At 53.4% G+C, this 21,306-nt stretch overlaps 1 protein-coding gene across 1 annotated transcript; it reads right to left on the bottom strand.

The window, feature by feature from the left end:
* Positions 1–16: 16 nt before the first annotated feature.
* Positions 17–19,518, bottom strand: P2RX3 (purinergic receptor P2X 3). The gene is made up of 12 exons (XM_065403792.1): positions 19,379–19,518; positions 16,911–17,046; positions 7,682–7,753; positions 6,250–6,316; positions 5,742–5,835; positions 4,183–4,260; positions 2,962–3,103; positions 2,561–2,697; positions 1,889–1,982; positions 1,214–1,279; positions 497–574; positions 17–130 (listed from the first exon to the last, which is right to left on the bottom strand). Exons 1-12 carry the CDS (start codon positions 19,516–19,518, stop codon positions 17–19), a joined length of 1,218 nt encoding a protein of 405 aa, XP_065259864.1.
* Positions 19,519–21,306: the final 1,788 nt, after the last annotated feature.

Here is a 21,306-nt window from a genome sequence, read left to right as displayed (position 1 = left end):
GCCAGGGGCAGGGGCACTAGAGGCCGATGGAGTAGGCCCCCGAGTCGGTGGATTGCTTCTCGTCGTTCCGGCCTCCCAGCATCTGGCTGCTCCTGTACACGGCGCTGTGGCGCAGGGTCACCTCCGTCACCTGCAGTGGGCACAGAGCCGGGTCAACGCCCACCACAAGGGCATGGAGGGACCTCCCTACAGGCAGCACCCACGGCGGGGACTGGCAGGCTATTGCCACAGTCATGCTGGTAGGAGTCAGGAGCTTGCCCCACAGCCAGCGCTCCCAACTCCGCTCCCCACAGCGCCCCCTGCTGGGAGAGGCTGGGACTGGAGCAGCCGGGAGCTCCCCCCACAGCCAGCGCTCCTGTCCTGCTCCCTGCAGCGCCTCCTGCTGGGAGACACCAGGACTGGAGTAGCCAGGAGCTCCCCCCAGATCCAGCACTCTGCTCTCTGTTGGGTGTGCCAGGCTCTGCAGCACTTTGGGCTCCGCCTCCCTTGGACTCACCTCTTCGAACTTCTTTGCCTTGTACTGCTCTGCGCCCTTCAGGAAGTTGAGGAGGATGATGTCACACAGCACAGTGCCCTGCCGGGGAGGGGAGACAGGCTGAAGGGGGGCCCAGCCAGGCTCAGCAGGGGGCGGGGCCTTCCTTTCTGGGTGTGGGGCTGTCCCCAGTCACCTGGGGATGACAGAAGCCCAAAGGCAGCAGGGCAGGACCCACAGGCCTCTGGGTTCATGGCAGGGGGGGGCTCTGGGAGCAGGAGGCTGGACATGGATCCTGAGCCGAGAGAGGCTGATGAGCGGGCCTAGCCCTTCCCCTTGAGAGCTGGGCTGAGCGCAGGTACCCGGGCTCGTGCGTTCAGAGCCCGCACTGCTGGAGCATCAGTAACCTCTCTCTGGGGTCCGGCCACCACTAGCAGGGACAGAGCCCTACACTGAGTGGGGTGGGTGACACACACACTGCTGAGTGGAGGCTAGAGCACCTCCCGGGGCATCACCATGGTGCCATCTTGGATTCTCTCTGCGGCTCTGTAGTCCCTGGCGAGCCTGGATTTGACCTTTGACTCAGGGCTTCACTAAGCAGCAAGGAGGCCTGCCCAGATGGACAGCTCTTCGCTCTGCCCAGGGCCTCCCTTTTCCCTGCAGCCCAGGGCTTGCTCACGCCGGCTCCTGTGGAGCGGGCAGAGGGGAAGGAGAAGGAGGCGGAGAGACCGTTGCACTCACCACCCCGACGGAGGTGAAGGCTGCCACGGTGTTGATCAGGGTTGGGATGATGTTGAATTTCCCAGCCTGAGAGGACAGAGGGTGGAGTTAGTGGTTGGGGAAGGGAAGGTTTGCCCCAGGACGTCCCCCCTTATCCTGTACAGGGTGGTGTAACCCCCTCTCCACACCCAGCCTCAGGATCTGTGCCCCTCCCCTCCTGCCTTGTGGCTTCCGTTGGGCACGTGAGTCTTGAGGCTCTCGTCCTCCTTCATTAAACATGGCCACCAGGTGGCGCTGCATCTCCAGGCGTACGACCACAGCCAGCCAACTCCTCCTACACCCCATGGCGCTTCGGCAGGGGCCTGAGTCCATGTGGGGGAGTCCTCCGCTCTCATTGCAGGGGGAGGAAGGGCAGTGAGGGGCCAAGCTGGAACCCTCCTCACCAACAGGAGGTGGGGTGGCATGGAGAGTCAGGCACATGGGGGTAGTCCCAAACCTGGGCCCGCACATGGAGGGGAGGAGAAGCCCCAATGCTCTGATTGACCAAGAGCTATACATGCCCACGGGATGGTCTCTACAAGCCTTGTATAGACCCCTCACACACATTGGTGATTCCCCATCAGCTCCCTTCCCCTATCCTAGGGCTTCAGTGCTGGCTCCCCACACTGACCCTGCCGGCTGCCTGGCCGTACGTACGTTCCCGTAGACTAGCACATCGAAACGGATGCCGAACGCCTTCATCAGGGTCCGGTACTCAGTGCCGTTCTCCCGCCTGTAGTACTTGGCATACCTGGGGACAGGGAGAGGGGCTGTGACTTGCCACCCCCTGGTCCCCGGTGCACCAAGGTGTGCACACCGACGGGCGGCTGTGTGTGTGTGTGGGGTGACACACAGTGTGTGGAAGGAAGGGTCTGGTATGAAGGTAGTGTGTGCGTGTGTGTAGCAGGGAGGGCGTATGTAACCGGGTGAGTCAGTATGTAGGTGTGGGGGTGTAACTGGGAGAGTGTGTGTAATAGTGTCTGGTGTGTCAGTGTTGCTAGAGGGTAGTGTGTGTAATTGAGTATTTGGTGTGGAACTGGAGGGGAGTGTGTGTAGAGTCGGGTGTATGAGGTGTGTCAGTGTGTATGTGGAGGGCAGTGTGCGTTGTGTGTGTAGTTGGGTGTATCTGGTGTGTTAGTGTGTATATAGAGGGCAGTGTGCGTAGTCAGGGGTCTGTGCTGTGTCTGTGTGTAGCTGGAAGGTGCTGTATGCCCGTGTGAGAGGAGGGACATGTGCCCTGAGCGTGTCCCAGCGAGTGAGTTAACCCCGGGGTCTCACACAACTTTTTCTGTGTGTTTGCGTGTGTGCGTGTACACCCGCTGCACTTGCCTGAAGTTGTAGCCGGGAGAGACGTTGTTCTTCTCGGAGACGCTGTCGAGGCGGGTGAAGGTGTAGCTGGGCACGCAGTGCTCCCACGAGCGATCCAGGTCACACACCCACCCGATCTTGATCCCCAGAATTCCTCCCTGTGCACAGAGATGGGGTGTTAGGCCAAACTACCCCAGGCAGCACCATAGAGGGGCCACTATGCCATGTCACTGGACGGACCCCTTCCCCCATTCTAAGGGACTGACCAAGGCCCCAGAGTCCCTTGCAGCTCCCCCCTTCCGCTGTGTGTTGAAGGACGCCCCTTGGAGATGGTCCTAATTCACATGCGCCATCACACGTGTGCTCTCTCCTGGCATGTGGCTGCCAGGCCAGAGCCGAATGTGGGGAGTCGCGAATCTCACCGTGGAGGCCAGCTTGGAAAAATCCTGGCCGGCAAAGCGGACGATGTCGCCCAGGCGCAGGATGGGGCAGAAGGGCTGGGTGACTGGGTGGAAGCGGCACGTCTGGATGTCCTGGGCCGTGAGGTTGGGCAGCAGGTTACCCCTTGGAGGGAGGGAAACACACAGAGGGGACTGTGAGAACAGGGTCCCATGGGGAAAGCCCGTCCCTAAGCCCACCCCATCAATAAACCCAAAGCCTACTCCCAACCCTAACCCCCTTCCATAGCCTCCAACCCTAACCCTAACCATAACCCCAACCCTAACCCCCTTCCATAGCCTCCAACCCTAACCCTAGCCATAACCCCAACCCCCTTCCATAGCCTCCAACCCTAACCCTAACCCTAGCCATAACCCCAACCCTAACCCCCTTCCATAGCTTCCAACCCTAACCCTAATCCTAGCCATAACCCCAACCCTAACTCCCTGGCTGGCTCGGCCACAGGCTCCCCTGCTGTTATTCCCAGCTGGAGGGAAAACTCGACTATCACCAGGAGGAGGGTGGCTCCAGGAGCTGGGAAGTCCTGTTTATCTGCAATGCGGCCGATTGGACGAATACACCCTGGGGGCGTGGCTCTCTGTGACCCTGAGGGTCCGATCCTCAGCTAGCCAGATCCTGTGCTTGGGCAGGCTCAGATGGGGAGGTAAAGGAGCTTCAGACCTGCTTTGCACTTGCCATACTCTGGGGGCCTGCCTGGTCCTCCATATCAAATAGAGCAGCCTCAGGGCTGCATGGACTTAGACCCTACTTTCCATGGCCCATGGGGGGCAGAGAACAGCCACAGTGCCATCACCCCCAGTCACGACCCTCTCCATGCCCTATGGGCCCTGGGGGGCAGAGAATAGCCACAATGCAGTTCCATCTGGCCACGCCCCCCGCTCCACCTCCTATGGGCCCTGGGGAACACAGAATAACCACAGTACAGTGCTGCCTGGGCCATATCCCTGATCCAGTGTCTGAGAGCAGGGTGAGTGCAGGGCCCTTGCCCAAGTCCCATGCCGGCTGGGGAGACTCCTCCACCATGGGGCCTCAGGGGGTCATTTCCACCCACCTCAAGATCCCTCTACGCTGCCAACGCAGGGCAAAGCAGGTTCCGTGTCTCTGAGCGTCGGGCCCTGACCCCCCAGGAGAGCTGAGGTGGATGGGTCCTGTACACACCCCATGCAGCCGCCCCGAGTACTCACTTCTCAAAGTCAAAGAGCGGGAAGCGGATGCTGTTCTTAATGAAGAGGGTGAAATTCTCTGCCTCCAGCATGATGGGCCTGCAGGGAGAGAGCCCCGGGAAATCACCCACACGGGACATGGGCAGGGGGCCGTGGCCTGGGGCCTGCCTGGGTGGCCGTGTCCCATCCCCATCTGCCCCCCTGCTCCTGGCTATTTACCCACCGCAGCTTAAGGCTCTTTGTGTCTCTGGAGTCTGTGCAGCGCCTTGCACAACCAGGGAGAGTCGTGCATGGCCTGGGCTGAGGGGCGCTGCTGTGATTGAGAATAATTCTGTCGGGGTGGATGGGCTCTGAGCCCAGGTACAGTGTGGATGGCCGTAGCCTGAGCTCAAGGTGACTAAACTGTAAAGACCCCTATGGGGCAGAGCATAGACACAGCCCCATGCCATCCGGCCACGGCCCCAATCCACCCCCTATGGGGCAGAGCATAGACACAGCCCCGTGCCACCCGGCCACAGCCCCAATCCACCCCCTATGGGCCCTGTGGGGCAGAGCATAGACACAGCCCCATGCCATCCGGCCACGGCCCCAATCCACCCCCTATGGGGCAGAGCATAGACACAGCCCCGTGCCATCCGGCCACGGCCCCAATCCACCCCCTATGGGCCCTGTGGGGCAGAGCATAGACACAGCCCCGTGCCTCCGGCCACGGCCCCAATCCACCCCCTATGGGCCCTGTGGGGCAGAGCATAGACACAGCCCCGTGCCTCCGGCCACAGCCCCAATCCACCCCCTATGGGCCCTGTGGGGCAGAGCATAGCCACAGCATAGTGCCACCCGGCCACAGCCCCAATCCACCCCCTATGGGCCCTGTGGGGCAGAGCATAGCCACAGCATAGTGCCACCCGGCCACAGCCCCAATCCACCCCCTATGGGCCCTGTGGGGCAGAGCATAGCCACAGCCCCGTGCCACCCGGCCACAGCCCCAATCCACCCCCTATGGGCCCTGTGGGGCAGAGCATAGCCACAGCCCCGTGCCATCCGGCCACGGCCCCAATCCACCCCCTATGGGCCCTGTGGGGCAGAGCATAGCCACAGCACAGTGCCACCCGGTCACAGCCCCAATCCACCCCCTATGGGCCCTGTGGGGCAGAGCATAGCCACAGCATAGTGCCACCCGGCCACGGCCCCAATCCACCCCCTATGGGCCCTGTGGGGCAGAGCATAGACACAGCCCCGTGCCTCCGGCCACGGCCCCAATCCACCCCCTATGGGCCCTGTGGGGCAGAGCATAGACACAGTCCCGTGCCTCCGGCCACGGCCCCAATCCACCCCCTATGGGCCCTGTGGGGCAGAGCATAGCCACAGCACAGTGCGCAGTGGGGTCCCCCCTCCATGTCGAGAGCTGGCCATGCAGAACAGGTGACACAGCCAAGCACAATTGCCACCAGGAGGTGGCCCTGGTGCAGCGCCCCAGACTCCTCTAGGTGCCAGTGACTTCCAGGAGGACTCTCAGAATGGGGACAGAACCAGGTGCTGAAGCAGGGGAAAGGGGGTCTGCCCTGAAGGGCCCAGCTTACGCCTGGACGGTGTCCACCTCAGCCGGGCACCAGCCCTGGATCTCACAGGTCCGCAGACTCCTGTTGTAGTTCACACACTGGCCAGTCAGGATTCCTGCGAAACCGCCCCCTATTTATTAGCACCACAAGCCCCACTCCCAGCCCCTCCACCCTGCCTCCTGTGCCCACATGGCTCCCTGCTGCCACCCCCACAGAGCCCAGATCCAGCAGAGAGGTTTGAGTCGGCTACCACCTCCCAGCTGGCCAGCCTGGCCTTTCGATCACGCCAAGGCAGCTCCTGATTTTACATCTGGAAGCGGCAGGTTCAGACACTGCCCCGCATCAATCCATCCATCCACCCCTGCTTCTGCCACTCATCTATTCTTCACTCTCTCCTCCCTCATCCCCACCACGCAGACTGATGCTGCTCCCTCCTGGCCACCGCACCATGCAAGGGCCTCCGCCCACCATTCCCACATGCTAGGCCCCAGCCTCCTGTTGGAGCTGCTGTGTGGTTCTGGGTTCTTACCGCCTCCTGTGGTAGGGACGGGCCTCTGGCAGTCGCTGTCAGATGCACAGCTGTACTTCACTTCGCTCTGGAAAAGGAGAGCAAGAGGGAGGCAGGCAGAGGGAATGAGCCCCAGGGACAGACACGCAGGCACATAGATAGCTCCCCCTCTCCTGCCACCGCTCTGATGGTGGTGACTGTGACATTGCAGTCTATATGGTTTTATAAAAATAAGCTAATGAGTGAATATAATGTAACTGGAATATGCTTCATGCAAAAGGTCTCTTGTAAGGTATCATTACAAAGCTTATTGTCTACTGAGTGTGGTCATCCTATTTGTATAAATGTACCACTCTTGTATCTGAAACTAGAAATATGAAATATAACTCTGAGGGCCTATTGTAATTATGCAAAGTGTGGGCCATTAATGGTGGTTTGGAATCTTAATGGCTCCCATCAACCAGGACAATTGACTGGGGCTCTGTTTGCAGGCAGCCTTCCTGTGAGTCAGGCTGGGGGGATAGTCACATGAACTGGAATCCAGCTTTAACCTGGTGCTTTTCCAGTGAGGCGGGGTGGAAACTCAGAGGCACAAAGGGTTCCCGCCTTATACAAAAGATATATAAATGGGTTGAACAGAACAGAGGGGAGGAGCCATCATGAAGAATCCCCTAGCTACCACCTGAGTTGGAACAAGAGCTGTACCAGAGGAAAGAATTGTGCCCAGGCCTGGAAGGTGTCCAGTCTGAGGAAACAACTTACTGAAGCATCTCTGAGGGTGAGATTATCTGTATTCAGTTTGTTTAGACATAGATTTGTGCATTTTATTTTATTTTGCTTGGTGACTTACTTTGTTCTGTCTGTTACTACTTGGAACCACTTAAATCCTACTTTCTGTATTTAATAAAATCACTTTTTACTTATTAATTAACTGAGAGTATGTGTTAATACCTGGGGGAGCAAACAGCTGTGCATATCTCTCCATCAGTGTTATAGAGGGCGAACAATTTATGAGTTTACCCTGCATAAGTTTTATACAGGGTAAAACGGATTTATTTGGGTTTAGACCCCATTGGGAGTTGGGCATCTGAGTGTTAAAGACGGGAACACTTCTGTTAGCTGCTTTCAGATAAACCTGCAGCTTTGGGGCAAGTAATTCAGACCCTGGGTCTTTGCTGGAGCAGACGGGAGTGTCTGGCTCAGCAAGACAGGGTGCTGGGGCCCTGAGCTGGCAGGGAAAACAGGCATAGAAGTAGTCTGGGCACATCAGGTGGCAGCTCCCAAGAGGGTTTCTGTGATCCAACCCATCACAGGGGGGACCCCAGATGCCCCAACAGCGGGTACCTCAAGGGAACCTCTCCAGAGAATAGCTTCACTCTCAGCTGGGGAAGATCAACCCTCCTCCTCCTTCCCAAGCCCTCCCACCATTCTCCCTCGCTCCTCACCTGCTTACCTCAGGGCAGAAGCCTTGCACCTGGTTCTCCGTGACAATCTGCTTAGTGATGATCACGAAGACGGACGTCCCCTGCGCAGATGGGATGGGTTCAGAGAGATAGGATAGGGAAGGGTGCAGAGACGAGACAGAGCAAGTGAAACAGTCAGGAGCTGGGGCGTGTTGAAAACTGTGTTAAAATCGTGAGCGATCACTTTAAATTCTCTGGGGATTTCCCAGGCCTGCATGCGATCAGCATCAGTCTGCAGAGAGCCAGCCTAGAGTAAGGTGGGTGAGTTGTGCTAGGGAGCAGCCTGCTTTGTCTCACTCTGCTTTTGGTTTTAGTGTGTTAAGGTTCTGAGTTCTAAGAAATAAAATCCTGTTATGTGGCAGCCTTCCAACAAGAGCATTTGATATTTTTATTAGGGCTGTCAAGCAATTAAAAAAATTAATTGCGATTAATCACACTGTTAAACAATAATAGCATACCATTTAAATATTTTTGGATGTTTTCTATATTTTCAAATATATTAATTTCAATTACAACACAGAATACAAAGTGTACAGTGCTCTCATGATATTTATTTTTGATTACAAGTATTTGCACTGTAAAAAAACAAAAGAAATAGTATTTTTCAATTCACTTAATACAAATACTGTACTGCAATCTCTTTATCATGAAAGTTGAACTTACAAATGTAGAATTATGTACAAAAACCTGCATTCAAAAATAAAACAATGTAAAACTTTAGAGCCTGCAAGTCCACTCAGTCCTACTTCTTGTTCAGCCAATCACTCAGACAAACAAGTTTGTTTACATTTGCAGAAGATAATGCTGCTCGTTTCTTGTTTACAATGTCACCTGAAAGTGAGAACAGGTGTTCGCATGGCACTGTTGTAGCTGGCATTGCAAGATATTTATGTGCCAGATGCGCTAAAGATTCATATGTCCCTTCATGCTTCAACCACCATTCCAGAGGACATGCGTCCATGCTGATGACGGGTTCTGCTTGATAACAATCCAAAGCAGTGCAGACCGATGCATGTTCATTTTCATTATCTGAGTCAGATGTCACCAGCAGAAGGTTGATTTTTTTTTTTGGTGGTTCAGGTTCTGTAGTTTCTGCATTGGAGTGTTCTTCTTTTAAGACTTCTGAAAGCATGCTCCACATTTCATCCCTCTCAGATTTTGGAAGGCACTTCAGATTCTTAAACCTTGGGTCGAGTGCTGTAGCTATCTTTAGAAATCTCACATTGGTACTGTGACGTTGCACTCCATATTTTTATAAAAATATGTTTATAAGTGTGGATATGATGTAACTGGAATATGCTTTATGCAAAAGGTCTCTTGTAAAGTATCATTACAAAGCTTATAATCTACTGATTGTGGTCATCCTATTTGTATGAATGTATCATTCTTGTATCTGAAACTAGGAATATGAAATATAACTCTGAGGGCCTATTGTAATTATGCAAAGTGTGGGCCATTAATGGTGGTTTGGAATCTTGATGGCTCCCATTAACTAGGACAATTGGTTGTAAATGGCTCTGTTTACTTGTAAGGCTTCCTGTATACATGTGTGCCATTGAGTGGGTAATGAAGCCTCACAGGACATGTGATCATGTCACCTGAACTGGAATACATCTTTAACCTGGTGCTTTTCCATTTAGGAGGAGGGGTGGGAACCCAGAGAGGGACAAAGGATTCCCGCCTTGTGCCAAAGCTATTAAAGGGAGTGGAACAGAACAAATTGAGCTGCAGTCATGAGAAATCCCCTAGTTACCACCTGAGCTGGAACTAACAAGAACTGTACAAGGGGAAAGGGTTGGGCCCAGACTAAGAAGGAGTCTAGTCTGTGAAAGAAGCTTATTGGAACATCTCTGAGGGTGAGGTTTACCTGTATTCAGTTTCTCAACGTATTAGGCTTAGATTTGCATGTTTTTGCTTTATTTTACTTGGTGACTTACTTTGTTCTGTCTGTTATTACTTGGAACCACTTAAAAAATCCAACTTTTTATACTTAATAAAAATCACTTTTGTTTATTATTAAACCCGGAGTAAGTGACTAATACCTGGGGGAGCAAACAGCTGTGCATATCTCTCTATCAGTGTTATAGAGGGCAGACAATTTATAAATTTACCCTGTATAAGCTTTATACAGAGTAAAATGGATTTATTTGGGGTTTGGATCCCATTGGGAGCTGGGTGTCTGGGTGCTGAAGACAAGAACACTTTCTGAGCTGTTTTCTGTTAAGTCTGTGGCTTTGGAGGCGTGGTTCAGACCCTGGGTCTGTGTTGCAGTCAACAAGACGGGGTTGTGGAGTCCCAAGCCATCAGAGAAAATGGGTTCAGAGCTAGCACATCAGGTGACAGTCCCAAGGGGGTTTCTGTGACGGAACCCGTCACAGGTACCTTCTTTGCGTTTTGTGAAATCTGCAGTGAAAGTGTTCTTAAAATGAACAACATATGTTGGGTCATCATCCGAGACTGCTATAACATGAAATATATGGCAGAATGTGGGTAAAACAGAGCAGGGGACATACAAGTCTCCCCCAAAGAGTTCAGTCATAAATTGAATTAACGCATTATTTTTTAACGAGCGTCATCAGCATGGAAGCATGTCCTCTGGAATGGTGGCCGAAGCATGAAGGGGCATACGAATGTTTGGCGTATCTGGCATGTAAATACCTTGCAATGCCAGCTACAAAAGTGCCATGCAAATGCCTGTTCTCACTTTCTGGTGACATTGTAAATAAGAAGAGGGCAGCATTATCTTCTGTAAATGTAAACAAACTTGTTTGTCTTAGCAATTGGCTGAACAAGAAGTAGGACTGAGTGGACTTGTAGGCTCTGAAGTTTTACATGGTTTTGTTTTTGAGTGCAGTTATGTAACAAAAAAATCTACATTTGTAAGTTGCACTTTCACGACAAAGAGATTGCACTACAGTACTTGCATGAGGTGAAATGAAAAATACTATTTGTTTATCATTTTTACAGTGCAAATATTTGTAATCAAAATAATACACACCTTGATTTCAATAACACAGAATACATCTGTGAAAATATAGAAAAACATCCAAAATATTTAATAAATTTGTGATTGGTATTCTATTGTACAACTGCGATTAAAACAGCAATTAATCGTGATATATTTTTTTAATCGCGATTAATTTTTTTGAGTTAATCGTGTGAGTTAACTGCGATTAATCAACAGCCTAATTTTTATCTAACTACTTAGCTTGTATGCCATGAACACAACAGGATCGATGTAATTAATGGCATGTTAGACATGAGCGGGGATTGAACCAGGGATCTCAAGAGCGCATTCCCGTTCATTCTGACTCCTGTGTCCCCCCTCTACTAAGCAGTGGCAGACATCCAGGGCCTTGCAGATCAGTTTCCCAGATGAGGGGAAATCAGCAATACAGCATCTGGGTCTTTCCTAAAAGTCTGCTCTCACTGCAGAGATAACTTGAGCGAAGCTGGAGTTAGCTCCTCTTGAGTCAGCTCAGCTCCAGGGAGAGCTCCACACTGCAAAACGACACTGGCCTGCAAACGTGAGCTCACTTGAGCTGTAGCCTCTCCCACGAGCCCTGGAACTGGGGAGGGGGAAGGGAAAGTATAGGGAGCCATTCCCCTCCCCACTTTTTAACAAAAGAAACATATGTGTTATGGGAAAAACATGATTGTACTGCTAAAGGCCAAGATGCACTATATACTCCTGGGGGAATTCTGCACACTGCACAAGTGTAGAATTCATGTCCCCCGCAGATTTCTTTTTTCCACCTAGAATAATAGATTCTGCCAGGGAGGCACTGCAATTACACCTTTCGCCCACCAGGGGCTGCTGTGGTGCCAGAAGAAAAGGCAGCTGGCTCACCACTGGAGCAGCCAGCTGCAGAGGGGGAAGTGGCGCTTTGGCCTTGGCCCCCACTTCTACAAAGGTTCCGGTGCCCTTTGCCTCTCCCCTTCTTGGGCTGGCTAACTCGGCTGAGAAGCACCACCGCGAACTAGGGAAGGATCTGTGTGCGTGTGGACAGGGCTCCAGTTGAGGCAACATTGGAGATAACTCTGCACTGAAGACCAGCACTGGGGGGAAAATCACCCAAAACTTTTTTTGGGTGAAAAATGCAAATGCTGTGCCTCCAAAACATTTTGCAAATTCAGGGTGGTTTTGCCGAGTTGTTCATATCAGGGGGTGTATTTTTACAAAGTCAGAACATTTTGTTTAGACATTTGCGCAGCAAAACCTTTCCATCTTTTCAGTGCAGAGCAGATTTTCCTTTCAAAACTTCCATCAATTTTATTTTCTAAAAATTATTTAAAATCCACTCGCAATCAAAACAAAATGTTTTATTCTACCCAAAATGATTCCCCCCCCCCCCCCATTCACTGAAAATTTCAAAACACTTCATTTTTGGGTGGACCTGAAACAATTTCTCCCCCGGCCCCTACTTTTCCTATTTGCCAATGAACCCAAAATGTTGTTGGTCCCCAAAGGTAACTTGCGTGGGAGGGTGTGTTCCTCCCTGGAGACAGGCCTCACAGCTTGCTCCTGACCATGCACGTGTTGCATCTGATCAGCCCTGATCATGTCTTGCATAGCTGGAATCCCCCCACCCAAAGCTCCCCCCCCCGCCCCGCCCAGGAGCTCTGGGATCTGTATGAGCCACCGTGCGTGGGTGGTGGGCTCAAATCCTAAACCTTGTAGATTTGTGGAGGGAGGGATAGCTCAGTGGCTTGAGCATTGGCCTGCTAAACCCAGGGTTGTGAGTTCAATTCTTGAGGGGGCCATTTAGGGATCTGGGGCAAAAATCTGTCTGGGGATTGGTCCTGCTTTGAGCAGGGGGGTGGACTATATGACCTCCTGAGGTCCCTTCCAACCCTGATATTCTATGATTCTGAGCAGGGCTTTATATTTGATACAGAAAGCTGGTGGAGCTCACAGAACCTGCATGGCCCGGGTTTGCTGCGGTCTCTACTTAACAGGCCAGTGGGCAACTGGGTGCTGTATGACCTGGAGTTTCCACGTAGGTTTTCCTACCAACCCCAGCTGGCTAAAGATGCACTGTGGTCTCTATAGCACAACCTGTGGGCAGGGATCCTGTCCGAGCTAGAGGGCACATTAGCCATAACAACCACTGTTCTACAGCATTCTCAACCACAGAGCCCAGCACACATTACAAGGAGGTCCCTGCCAGGGGAGCTGTAAGCCTTCATGTGTTTTGATTGTGCAAAGATGATCCAAAAGGAAACCCCAGTTTGTTCCCCAGGCTGCTGGGTCAATAGCACAAGGATTACTCTCAGCATGCTGGAAATTGAGGCTAGATGCAGACAGCTTTCGCAAACCCAGGGGTTTGAAGCTAGGGCTCATCCACCCTGTGATATCAGAGAAGCAAAGTGATCCCAGACAACATGAGTGAAAACTGTGTTAGTGGGTGTACCAGAGTGTGTGTGCGTGTGTGTGTGTGTGTGTGTGTGTGTGTGAATTTCCCTCTGACGTACGACCCAGGGTGTGACATTTTTAGTAGCAGGATGAGAGCAGTAACTGAGACTGGGGCCCTGTTGTGCCGGGTGCTGTACAGACACAAAGTGAGAGACAGGCCCTGCCCCAGCTGAGATCAGAGCCCCGTGGGGCCGGGCACTGCACAGACACACAGCGAGAGACGGGCCCTGTCCCAGCTGAGATCAGGGGCTGTGTTGTGCCGGGTGCTGCACAGACACACAGCGAGAGACAGGCCCTGCCCCAGCTGAGATCAGAGCCCTGTCGTGTCCCTGCCTTAAAGTGCTACAATCTGAGACACAAAGGGTGGGAGGAGAAACTGAGGCACAGAGTGGGGAAGTGACATGCGGAGGACAGTTAGCCTTCAGAATAAGCCCAGCAGCCAGCCATCCCGAGCCTGTCTCACTATGCATTCAGGAAGGGTTGCCCATCACGTTCAGATGTGAAGTCTAGAGAACCAACCGCGTCTCACATGCCCACTGAGCACTCCCCTGGCCTGCCCTCCATAGGGAGCTACAGCAGTGACCTCAGGACAGTAGGTGAGGCTGGGACACAGGGGCCATTGAGGAGGGCTTGGCCAGCCCACTCTGCCCCCTGCCTCTCAGCATGAGGCCAGCAGCCCTGTGACTAGCGCTCCCTGGGGCTCGCATGAGTGAAGGTACCTGAATGGCACTGACCTCTGTGACCAGCCGCCTCACCAGCCTGTCAGGACACAGACACAAGTCTTTTTGGGAAGGGTTAATGGTCCTGGCCCCTTTAATGACCAGAGCAGATCATGGGGCTGGTGGGAAATGAGCGAGTTGCTTATTGCAGCTGAGCAGCCAAGCCTCAGGAAAAGGTCAGCCTCAGCATAGCTGTAGCTACAGCTTTTCAGTGTGTGTGTGTGTGTATTGGATGCTGGGCCAGATCCCCAGCTCGCGTCAATGGGCCAGATCTGCAGCCCCAGCACTAGGGGCTCCTTCTCCTAGAAACAGCGGGTCTGAAAATGCCTTTTATTTCCACAGGAAATTTTGAATTGCTGGCAAAAATAACCAGAAATCAAAATATTTCCATTTGGAAACATCACTGTGGTGCCTCATGGGAGCTGTAGTTCTGGTGCCTCACGCACCTCCCTCCCCGTTTTCCTCTCTAGGCCAGGTTTCTTAGCCAGACTACATCTCCCATGATGCACTGCAGTCTCCCCTCAGGGTGAAGGGAGGTGGGTGTGTCATGAAAGCCCCTAACCGTTCATGGGAAATGTAGTCTGGCCAGGGAGCCCAACCCACACAGAAGAACAGGGACATGAGGCAAATGAACTACAACTCCCATGAGGAATGAACTCATTCATTCCTGATTGAAATATTTTTTTGAGTTTGGGGTGTTTGGTCTTTTTAACGAAAAAAAATCCAAATTTTCTGAGGAAAGCGGGCACCTCTCTGAAAAAAATGTGTTTAGTTGAAAACCCCATTTCCACTAAAAAACAGTTTTAATGGAAATTTTTCAACCAGCAAATCTCTTAGATCAAAGCACCTTGATTCGCTCCCTAGGCATGGCCCTTTTCATAGAGCTGGGAGAATTATTTTTTTTTATTGACAAACAGATCCTTCATCGAAAAATGCATTTTTTTAGCATCCCCCCTGAAAAGTCAAAACATTTCATTTCAAGATGTTTTGTGTCATTTTTCACTTTAAAAAAAGAACAGGAGTCCTTGTGGCACCTTAGAGACTAACAAATTTATTTGAGCATAAGCTTTCGTGGGCCACAGCCCACTTCTTCGGATGCATAGCCCACGAAAGCTTATGCTCAAATAAATTTGTTAGTCTCTAAGGTGCCACAAGGACTCCTGTTCTTTTTGTGGATACAGCCTAACACGGCTGCTACTCTGAAACCTGAAATTTTTCACTTTGATTTTTTTAATTCAAATTTGCCTCATTTTTTTTCAAAATATGCAAAAAAGCAGAAATCCACCCAAAAAACAGATGATTAGAAATGAACAATGTAAACAGAATTTCATTTGACTCACCCAGGATCTGTAGACTACAAAGCATGAGCCCCTCCTATCTCAGCTAACAGACCTGAAGATGAGCTCCGTGCGGTTTGAAAGCTTGGCTCTTCCGCCAGCAGAAGTTGGTCCATTAAAAGATATTATCTCACTCACCTTGTCTCTCAGCTACTAGAGCCAGCTATGTTAGCTCACAGCCAGCAACAGGCTTTACATGATGCAGCCACTAGAGGGAGAAAGCGCCCCATACTGAGTTCTTGTGGTTTCTCCGGGAAGAGCATGACCTATGGGTTAGAGCAATTTTTGCTCTCCCCCCCCCCACCCCCAATTCAACTAAAAATTTTGCTCAGTTCTAGTTCTGTATCCTCCATCTTCCTAATTTACTCTGCAGCTGCTCTGGCAATTTCCAATCAGGAGAGCACTGTGCTGTACGTCCCTGTTTGAAGCTGGGGGAAGGAGCAGTAGCTACAATGCAATGTCAAGGCCGGTCTGTTTATCCTGAACACTGTGTGCTTGTGCTCACAGCTTGTAAAGGGGACACAGGAAAGCTGCTGATGGCTCAGGAAAATGCTATCTTTAACCTTCTATGTCCTAGGCGGTTCTAAGGAGGGATCAGATATTTTGCTTTGATTCTGATGAGGCCAAAAGTAAAGGAACAAAATTCCTCCAGCTCATGGGTCCCTTCACAGAACCACCGCGGGGGGTGGGGAGGGTGTCTACCCCTCTGTATTCAGGGCCGGCTCCAGCATTTCTGCCGCCCCAAGCAAAAAAAAAAAAAAGCCGCGATCGCGATCGGCGGCGGCAATTGGAAAAAAAAAAAAAAGTCGCGATCGGCGGTGGCAGATTAGCGGCAGGTCCTTCGCTCCTAGAGGGAGTGAGGGACCTGCCGCCCCCGAATTGCCGCAGGTGCCGCCCCTCTCCCTTGGCCGCCCCAAGCACCTGCTTGTTAAGCTGGTGCCTGGAGCCGGCCCTGTCTGTATTCATAAAGCTGCTGCCTTCTCCTCTTTCAACCCCCTCCTCTGCCATGACGCCCACAGATCTCTCCCTGTTCTGATCTAGGGACCTCATCCTCTCACAGAAGGGATACACAGGGGGCAGTCCCTGCAGTTGGGAGTACACAGGCCGACAGCTGGTTGTTTAATTGAATAAGGCAGGTATCAGCGATACAGTTCTTTGAATTCAAGCGTAGAGGCTGAAGCAACAGTCAGCAGGGACCAGTTTTCATTATATCACTGTAGCATCAGCCAAGATCGGGGTCCCCACTGTGCCGGGTGCTGCACACATTAATAAGAGAGATTCCCTGCCCCAAAGAGCTAGCTAGATAAGATTAGACAAAGTATTATTTATCTCCTCATTTTCTCAATCATGGCAGGGCCTTCTGTGCAGCGCCTTGCACAATGGGGCCCTGATCTCAACTGGGGCAGGGCCTGTCTCTGGCTGTGTGTCTGTGCAGCGCCTGGCACAACGGGGCCCTGATTTCATTTGGGGCAGGGCCTGTCTCTCGCTGTGTGTCTGTGCAGCGCCTGGCACAACGGGGCCCTGATCTCATTTGGGGCAGAGCCTGTCTCTCGCTGTGTCTGGGCTGAACAGAGCCCAGCATGACCGGACCCTGATCTCAGCTGGAGCCTCTGGACACTATCATAACATGAATAATAGCAGTAATAATCCAGCCCTTTTTGGCATCCTTAGCTCCCATCACACAATACCCCAGTCCTGGCTATTTTTAACCACTCCTCTGGTACTGGCCCTCCAACATGAGGATTACCTGTGGGGGTGTAACATAGTCTGCCGTGTCCATGACCCTGTTGGTGTATTTGCCGAAGCCCTTGACCTTAGTCACCACAGAGGACTCAATGGAGGTGTCCCGCACCTGGTACGCCTTCTCATGGAGAAACACCCAGCTGTGGGGAGAGAGGGACAGAGACCCACATTAGCCTCTCACCGGAGGGGCAGGTTGGGGAAACTCCCCCACAATTCACCAACCTGGGACAGGCTCAGGAGAGAATTGTGAAGATCCCTTTGCATTGTCCCCAACTCTTGGGATTTTATTGGGAGTCTTTGCTGGCGTTGCTAGAGCCCTGCCTCCTGGAGTCATGGGATTTAATGTGTCTGAATGGAAATGGTTTTGTTTTCGGATTAACTTTAGTTTTCTTCAGCCTAAACTGCATTGGGTCCACACACGTGTCCTGTTTTCAAATGATCCAGTATCTTGTGCCACATTCATCAATCCGTTTTGGAAGCGGGTGAGCTCTTTCAGACTGAGTTCCTGGAATTCCAGTGTGGGTGGCCGCATTCCCTTTCAAAAGGACCATTTTGCTCCTGACCACCCTCCTGCTGCCATCCCACACTGCATTGCTGCCCACCTGGGGCAGCTCGTCCGTTTACCTTCGGTCCTTGCTGCGGGATCACCTCCCCGTTCAAATGCTGGCACACAGCGAGCAGTGCCCCTTGGCAAGATGAGGTCACACACTTTGCTTTTATCAACAAAAACCAAATGCAAGCGTCTAGTCATGCTGATTACCAAGAAGAACATGATAACAGGACCCCCATGTCCCCGGACGGCTCAGGATCCAGAAGGCAAAGGAATTTTATAAGACTGTCGCCTGATTTTGTGGGTAGGTTGATTCAGTAACCCCAGTTACTGAAATGCCACTTCCTTCTGAAAAGTGGCAGCAAAAGTTAAAATGTCCATTTAAAATAACAAGTGAGCGGAGCGGGCTCAGAGCCAACCTGGATGTAAAAGCCACACAGAGCTCTTCTTCCTAAACATCTCGTGCCACCTAGTGGCCCCCTGCAGATTCTTCTCTGCAGTTGTACCCCCACTACCTTCACTGCTTTTTCTTGTTGCTCCGTGGTAGATTTTCCAAAAGTGCCCAGGTAATGGAGGATCTAACGTCCCAGGACTTAGGAGCCCAAAAAAGAGATTTTCAAAAGAGCACAAAGTCCAATTTTTTTTTTTTTTTTTTGCAGTCACCCTGCACACAATGGGGGCCAAATTCGCCAAGCACATGATGTCTCCTAGTGCAGCCCGATTGTTTACAAGAACTCAGGGCCAATCATCAAGATATTTTGGAAATCTGGGCTTCTGTTTTGGGGCATGAAAGGGAGTGAAAGGCTTTTGAAAATCTGGCCCTGAACCTCACTGGAAATCACAGGGATTTAGGATGAAATAATCCAAAGCATCTAAGTGACCTAGGAGCACAAGTCCCATTTTCAAAAGTGCCAAAGGGGTCACTGGGGCAGGGGGTGAAGGAGAGGGGCTGCGTGGATGTCACTGGGCTGGGGGACCATGCAAGGGGGGGAAGGGGTGGCATGGGAGCCACTAGGGTTGGGTGGGGGCCAGAGGGGGCTCAGCATCCTTTTGGGGGAAGGGCTGCAGGTTAATTCCCTTGGCCTTCACTGACAGTGGAGAAAGTGCCCCACCCTCCCAACCCCCCGTGTATCCTGCCCGTCAACCCTCTGCTCCGTCCTCCCAGCCCCCACCCGCTCACACAACCTCTGCTGCACCCCTTCCTCCCAGCCCCCCCGCACAACCTCCCCCCCCACCCTCACTCCTCAGATCCACACACAGCCCTGCCCCTCCTGTTCACACAGCGTCACACACACACCAGCCCTGCCCGGACACCCAACGGCTGTCTCTGCACTCTCCCGCGGGGAGGATGATGGGCGGGGATGGGCACTGTCAGGCTGGACAGTGTGTACAACCATGCACCAAGGGCTTCTCCAAAGCCAGCCTCCCACCCTTCAATTAAGCACACTGGTGGCAGGAAGGGGATAGCTGCCTCTCTAGGAGAGGCTGTCTGGCCCCAGTGGTTAGGGCCAGCAGGGCTTGGACCTCTTGTGTCCCCAAGCACAGCCCCACCTGGCAACGCCCATCAGCAGCTAGGACCGGGGAGGAGAGAGACCCTTGCGGTTGGACGAGCTGATTACATTCCTCCCAGAGAGCATATCCTCTCCCCCCACCCCTCTGCAACCCACATGCAGGGCGGGGTCAGTGGGCAAGCGGGGCTCTTTAGCCTTGGGAGTAATTGGTTGGCTCATCCCCCAGCCTCCTTCCTCCGGGAGTGGGGCTCTCTGGAGATCAGTGTATGATGGTATGCCCCCTGGAGGATAATTCTCCTGGTCCTCTGGGACTCACCCCTTGATCCCCCGGATAACGAGGCCCAGGGGGAAGGGGGTTTGGCCATGAAGCCCGAGTGGCAGTGAGACTCCCCTGGCCTGGGGGGCACTCACCCGATGAAATATGAGATGATGAGCAGCTGCACAACCCGGTTGATCACGCCAACGGTCCAGCTCTTCACCACCACCGACTTGGTGGTCTCGTAGGTGAAGAACTCGGCTACGCAGTTCATGCTGGAGGAGAGCATGGGCATCGGGAGCAGGGCGCGGCCCACCAGCCCAGGGCAGATGGGATGCCTGGACCGGAGACTAGGGGGCAAAGGGTACCCCAGGGGGTGACGGATGCCCAGAGCTAATTGGGAGGGCTGTCCCTTTAAGACAGGGAACAGGAGTGGAGTCTTCCTGTGTCCTGCGGCTACTCTGGACTGCCTGGAGCCAAGGGGCCCCTTTAATATACTCCTTCCCCCCCCCCCCCGGTGATGCCATCAGGGAAAGGTGGGGCTTCCTAGCCCATCCATTACCAGTTGGAGTCTCGGGGGGGGGGGGGGGAAGGTCTTTAATGCATTCCATGAGTCCAGAAAGGAATCTGCTCTGTGCGCATTTCATATCAGCTCTCATCCTTCCCCCACCTCCCACAGCTCTGCCGGTGCCCCTCACTTCCAACCCAAACCCCTATCCTCACCATGGGCTTCCCCCACCCCAGCTGGTGCCCCTCAATCCTGACCTGAGCCCATGTCCCACCACAGCTCTGCCAGTGACCCTCAGTCCTGACCCAAATCCACATGCTAGCCCAGCCCTGGGTTCCCCCCCACTAGCTCTGCTGATGTCCCTCAATCCCAACCCACAGTCCCCAGCTATCCAATCCCACCCCCACGGCTCTGCTGGTGCCCCTCAATCTCAACCTGCAGCCCCTGGCTATTCCATCCCTGGCACAACACACAGGCAGCAGTGGACGAATAGCCAGAAAGGAGAGAGCCAGCTAAACAAATACCACACTGATTTTTCTCTGGAGACAAATTAGCAGCTAGTGGAAGATGCTGGGCAGTGGCGGTCCCTGAGGCTGAGGTTCTGTACTTATCTTCAGAGCATGCACAGTATGGGTTGACGCAGGGCTCTTGCTTGGCTTCCCATGGGGACCCATCTCTAGGGGTGAGACGGATCCCCATCCCCCATGGCCCAGGCTATCCTTGGCCCTGACCCCTCTGCTTAGGCTGCCAAGAAGGGAGTCACCGGAGTAATTTGCGCCAGTGGGACTGGTGGCTTCTGCAGTGTTTGACACCCCCATTCTGCTAGAGAAGAGAAACGACCCTTCACCCAGTAATTTCCCACAGCCCTGGGGGCGGATTTTCCAGGTCAGCTGGGGAAGGATGTTGCGGAGAAATGCAAATCCCCCCAGGCCCCCTACAAGCAGCAGCTCGCCCATGGACTATCCAGTAAGGTTTGCTCCTGCGGGGCACTGTGAGGGCAGGAGGTGCAGTGTAAACGCCGGCTAGGCTGCCCAAGCACACGGCCATGGGGGCAGGGGTCTGGTGTCACCCCCCCTTGCCAGAAGCGAGCCAGGACTTTGCGGGGGGGGGCAGCCCGGGGGTTCTCTCAGTCAAGCTGTAGCAGCTTGCGAGGCCCCCAGTATGTTGGTCACCGCGGCCTCCTCGGTCACACGAGCACGGGGATCAATCGCAGCCTCCACGGCAGGGTCCCTGATGGGGGCTGCGAGCTGGGGGCCGCCCTGGCTTTGCAGAGCTGCTGAGCGCCCAGAGGGGTCAGACCTGGGCTAAGGGGCCGCTGAGAGCCGGGGGGGGGGGGGGGTAGGGGCGGGGTCTGGCGATGGGGGGGGGGGGCTCCGTGTGCGCGCGGCCCCAGCGCCTCCTCCCGTCCCGTCCCGTCCCGGCGCTGGGCGCTGCCAGACAGCTCGGGAGCGGAGCTGGAACCGCCCCAGGGGGCCCCGTCTAGCCGAAGCCCCACGGGGACTCTATGATAGGAGCAGTGCGCACGCGCATGGGGGCCCCTCATGGCCGGCGTCTCTATGGTAGCCTGAGCCGGAA

This window comes from Emys orbicularis, chromosome 4 (assembly GCF_028017835.1).
Source record: "Emys orbicularis isolate rEmyOrb1 chromosome 4, rEmyOrb1.hap1, whole genome shotgun sequence".
Lineage (NCBI taxonomy): Eukaryota > Metazoa > Chordata > Testudines > Emydidae > Emys > Emys orbicularis.
The sequence above is the reverse complement of the archived record's forward strand: the minus strand, read 5'-3'. Positions and strand labels throughout refer to the sequence as shown.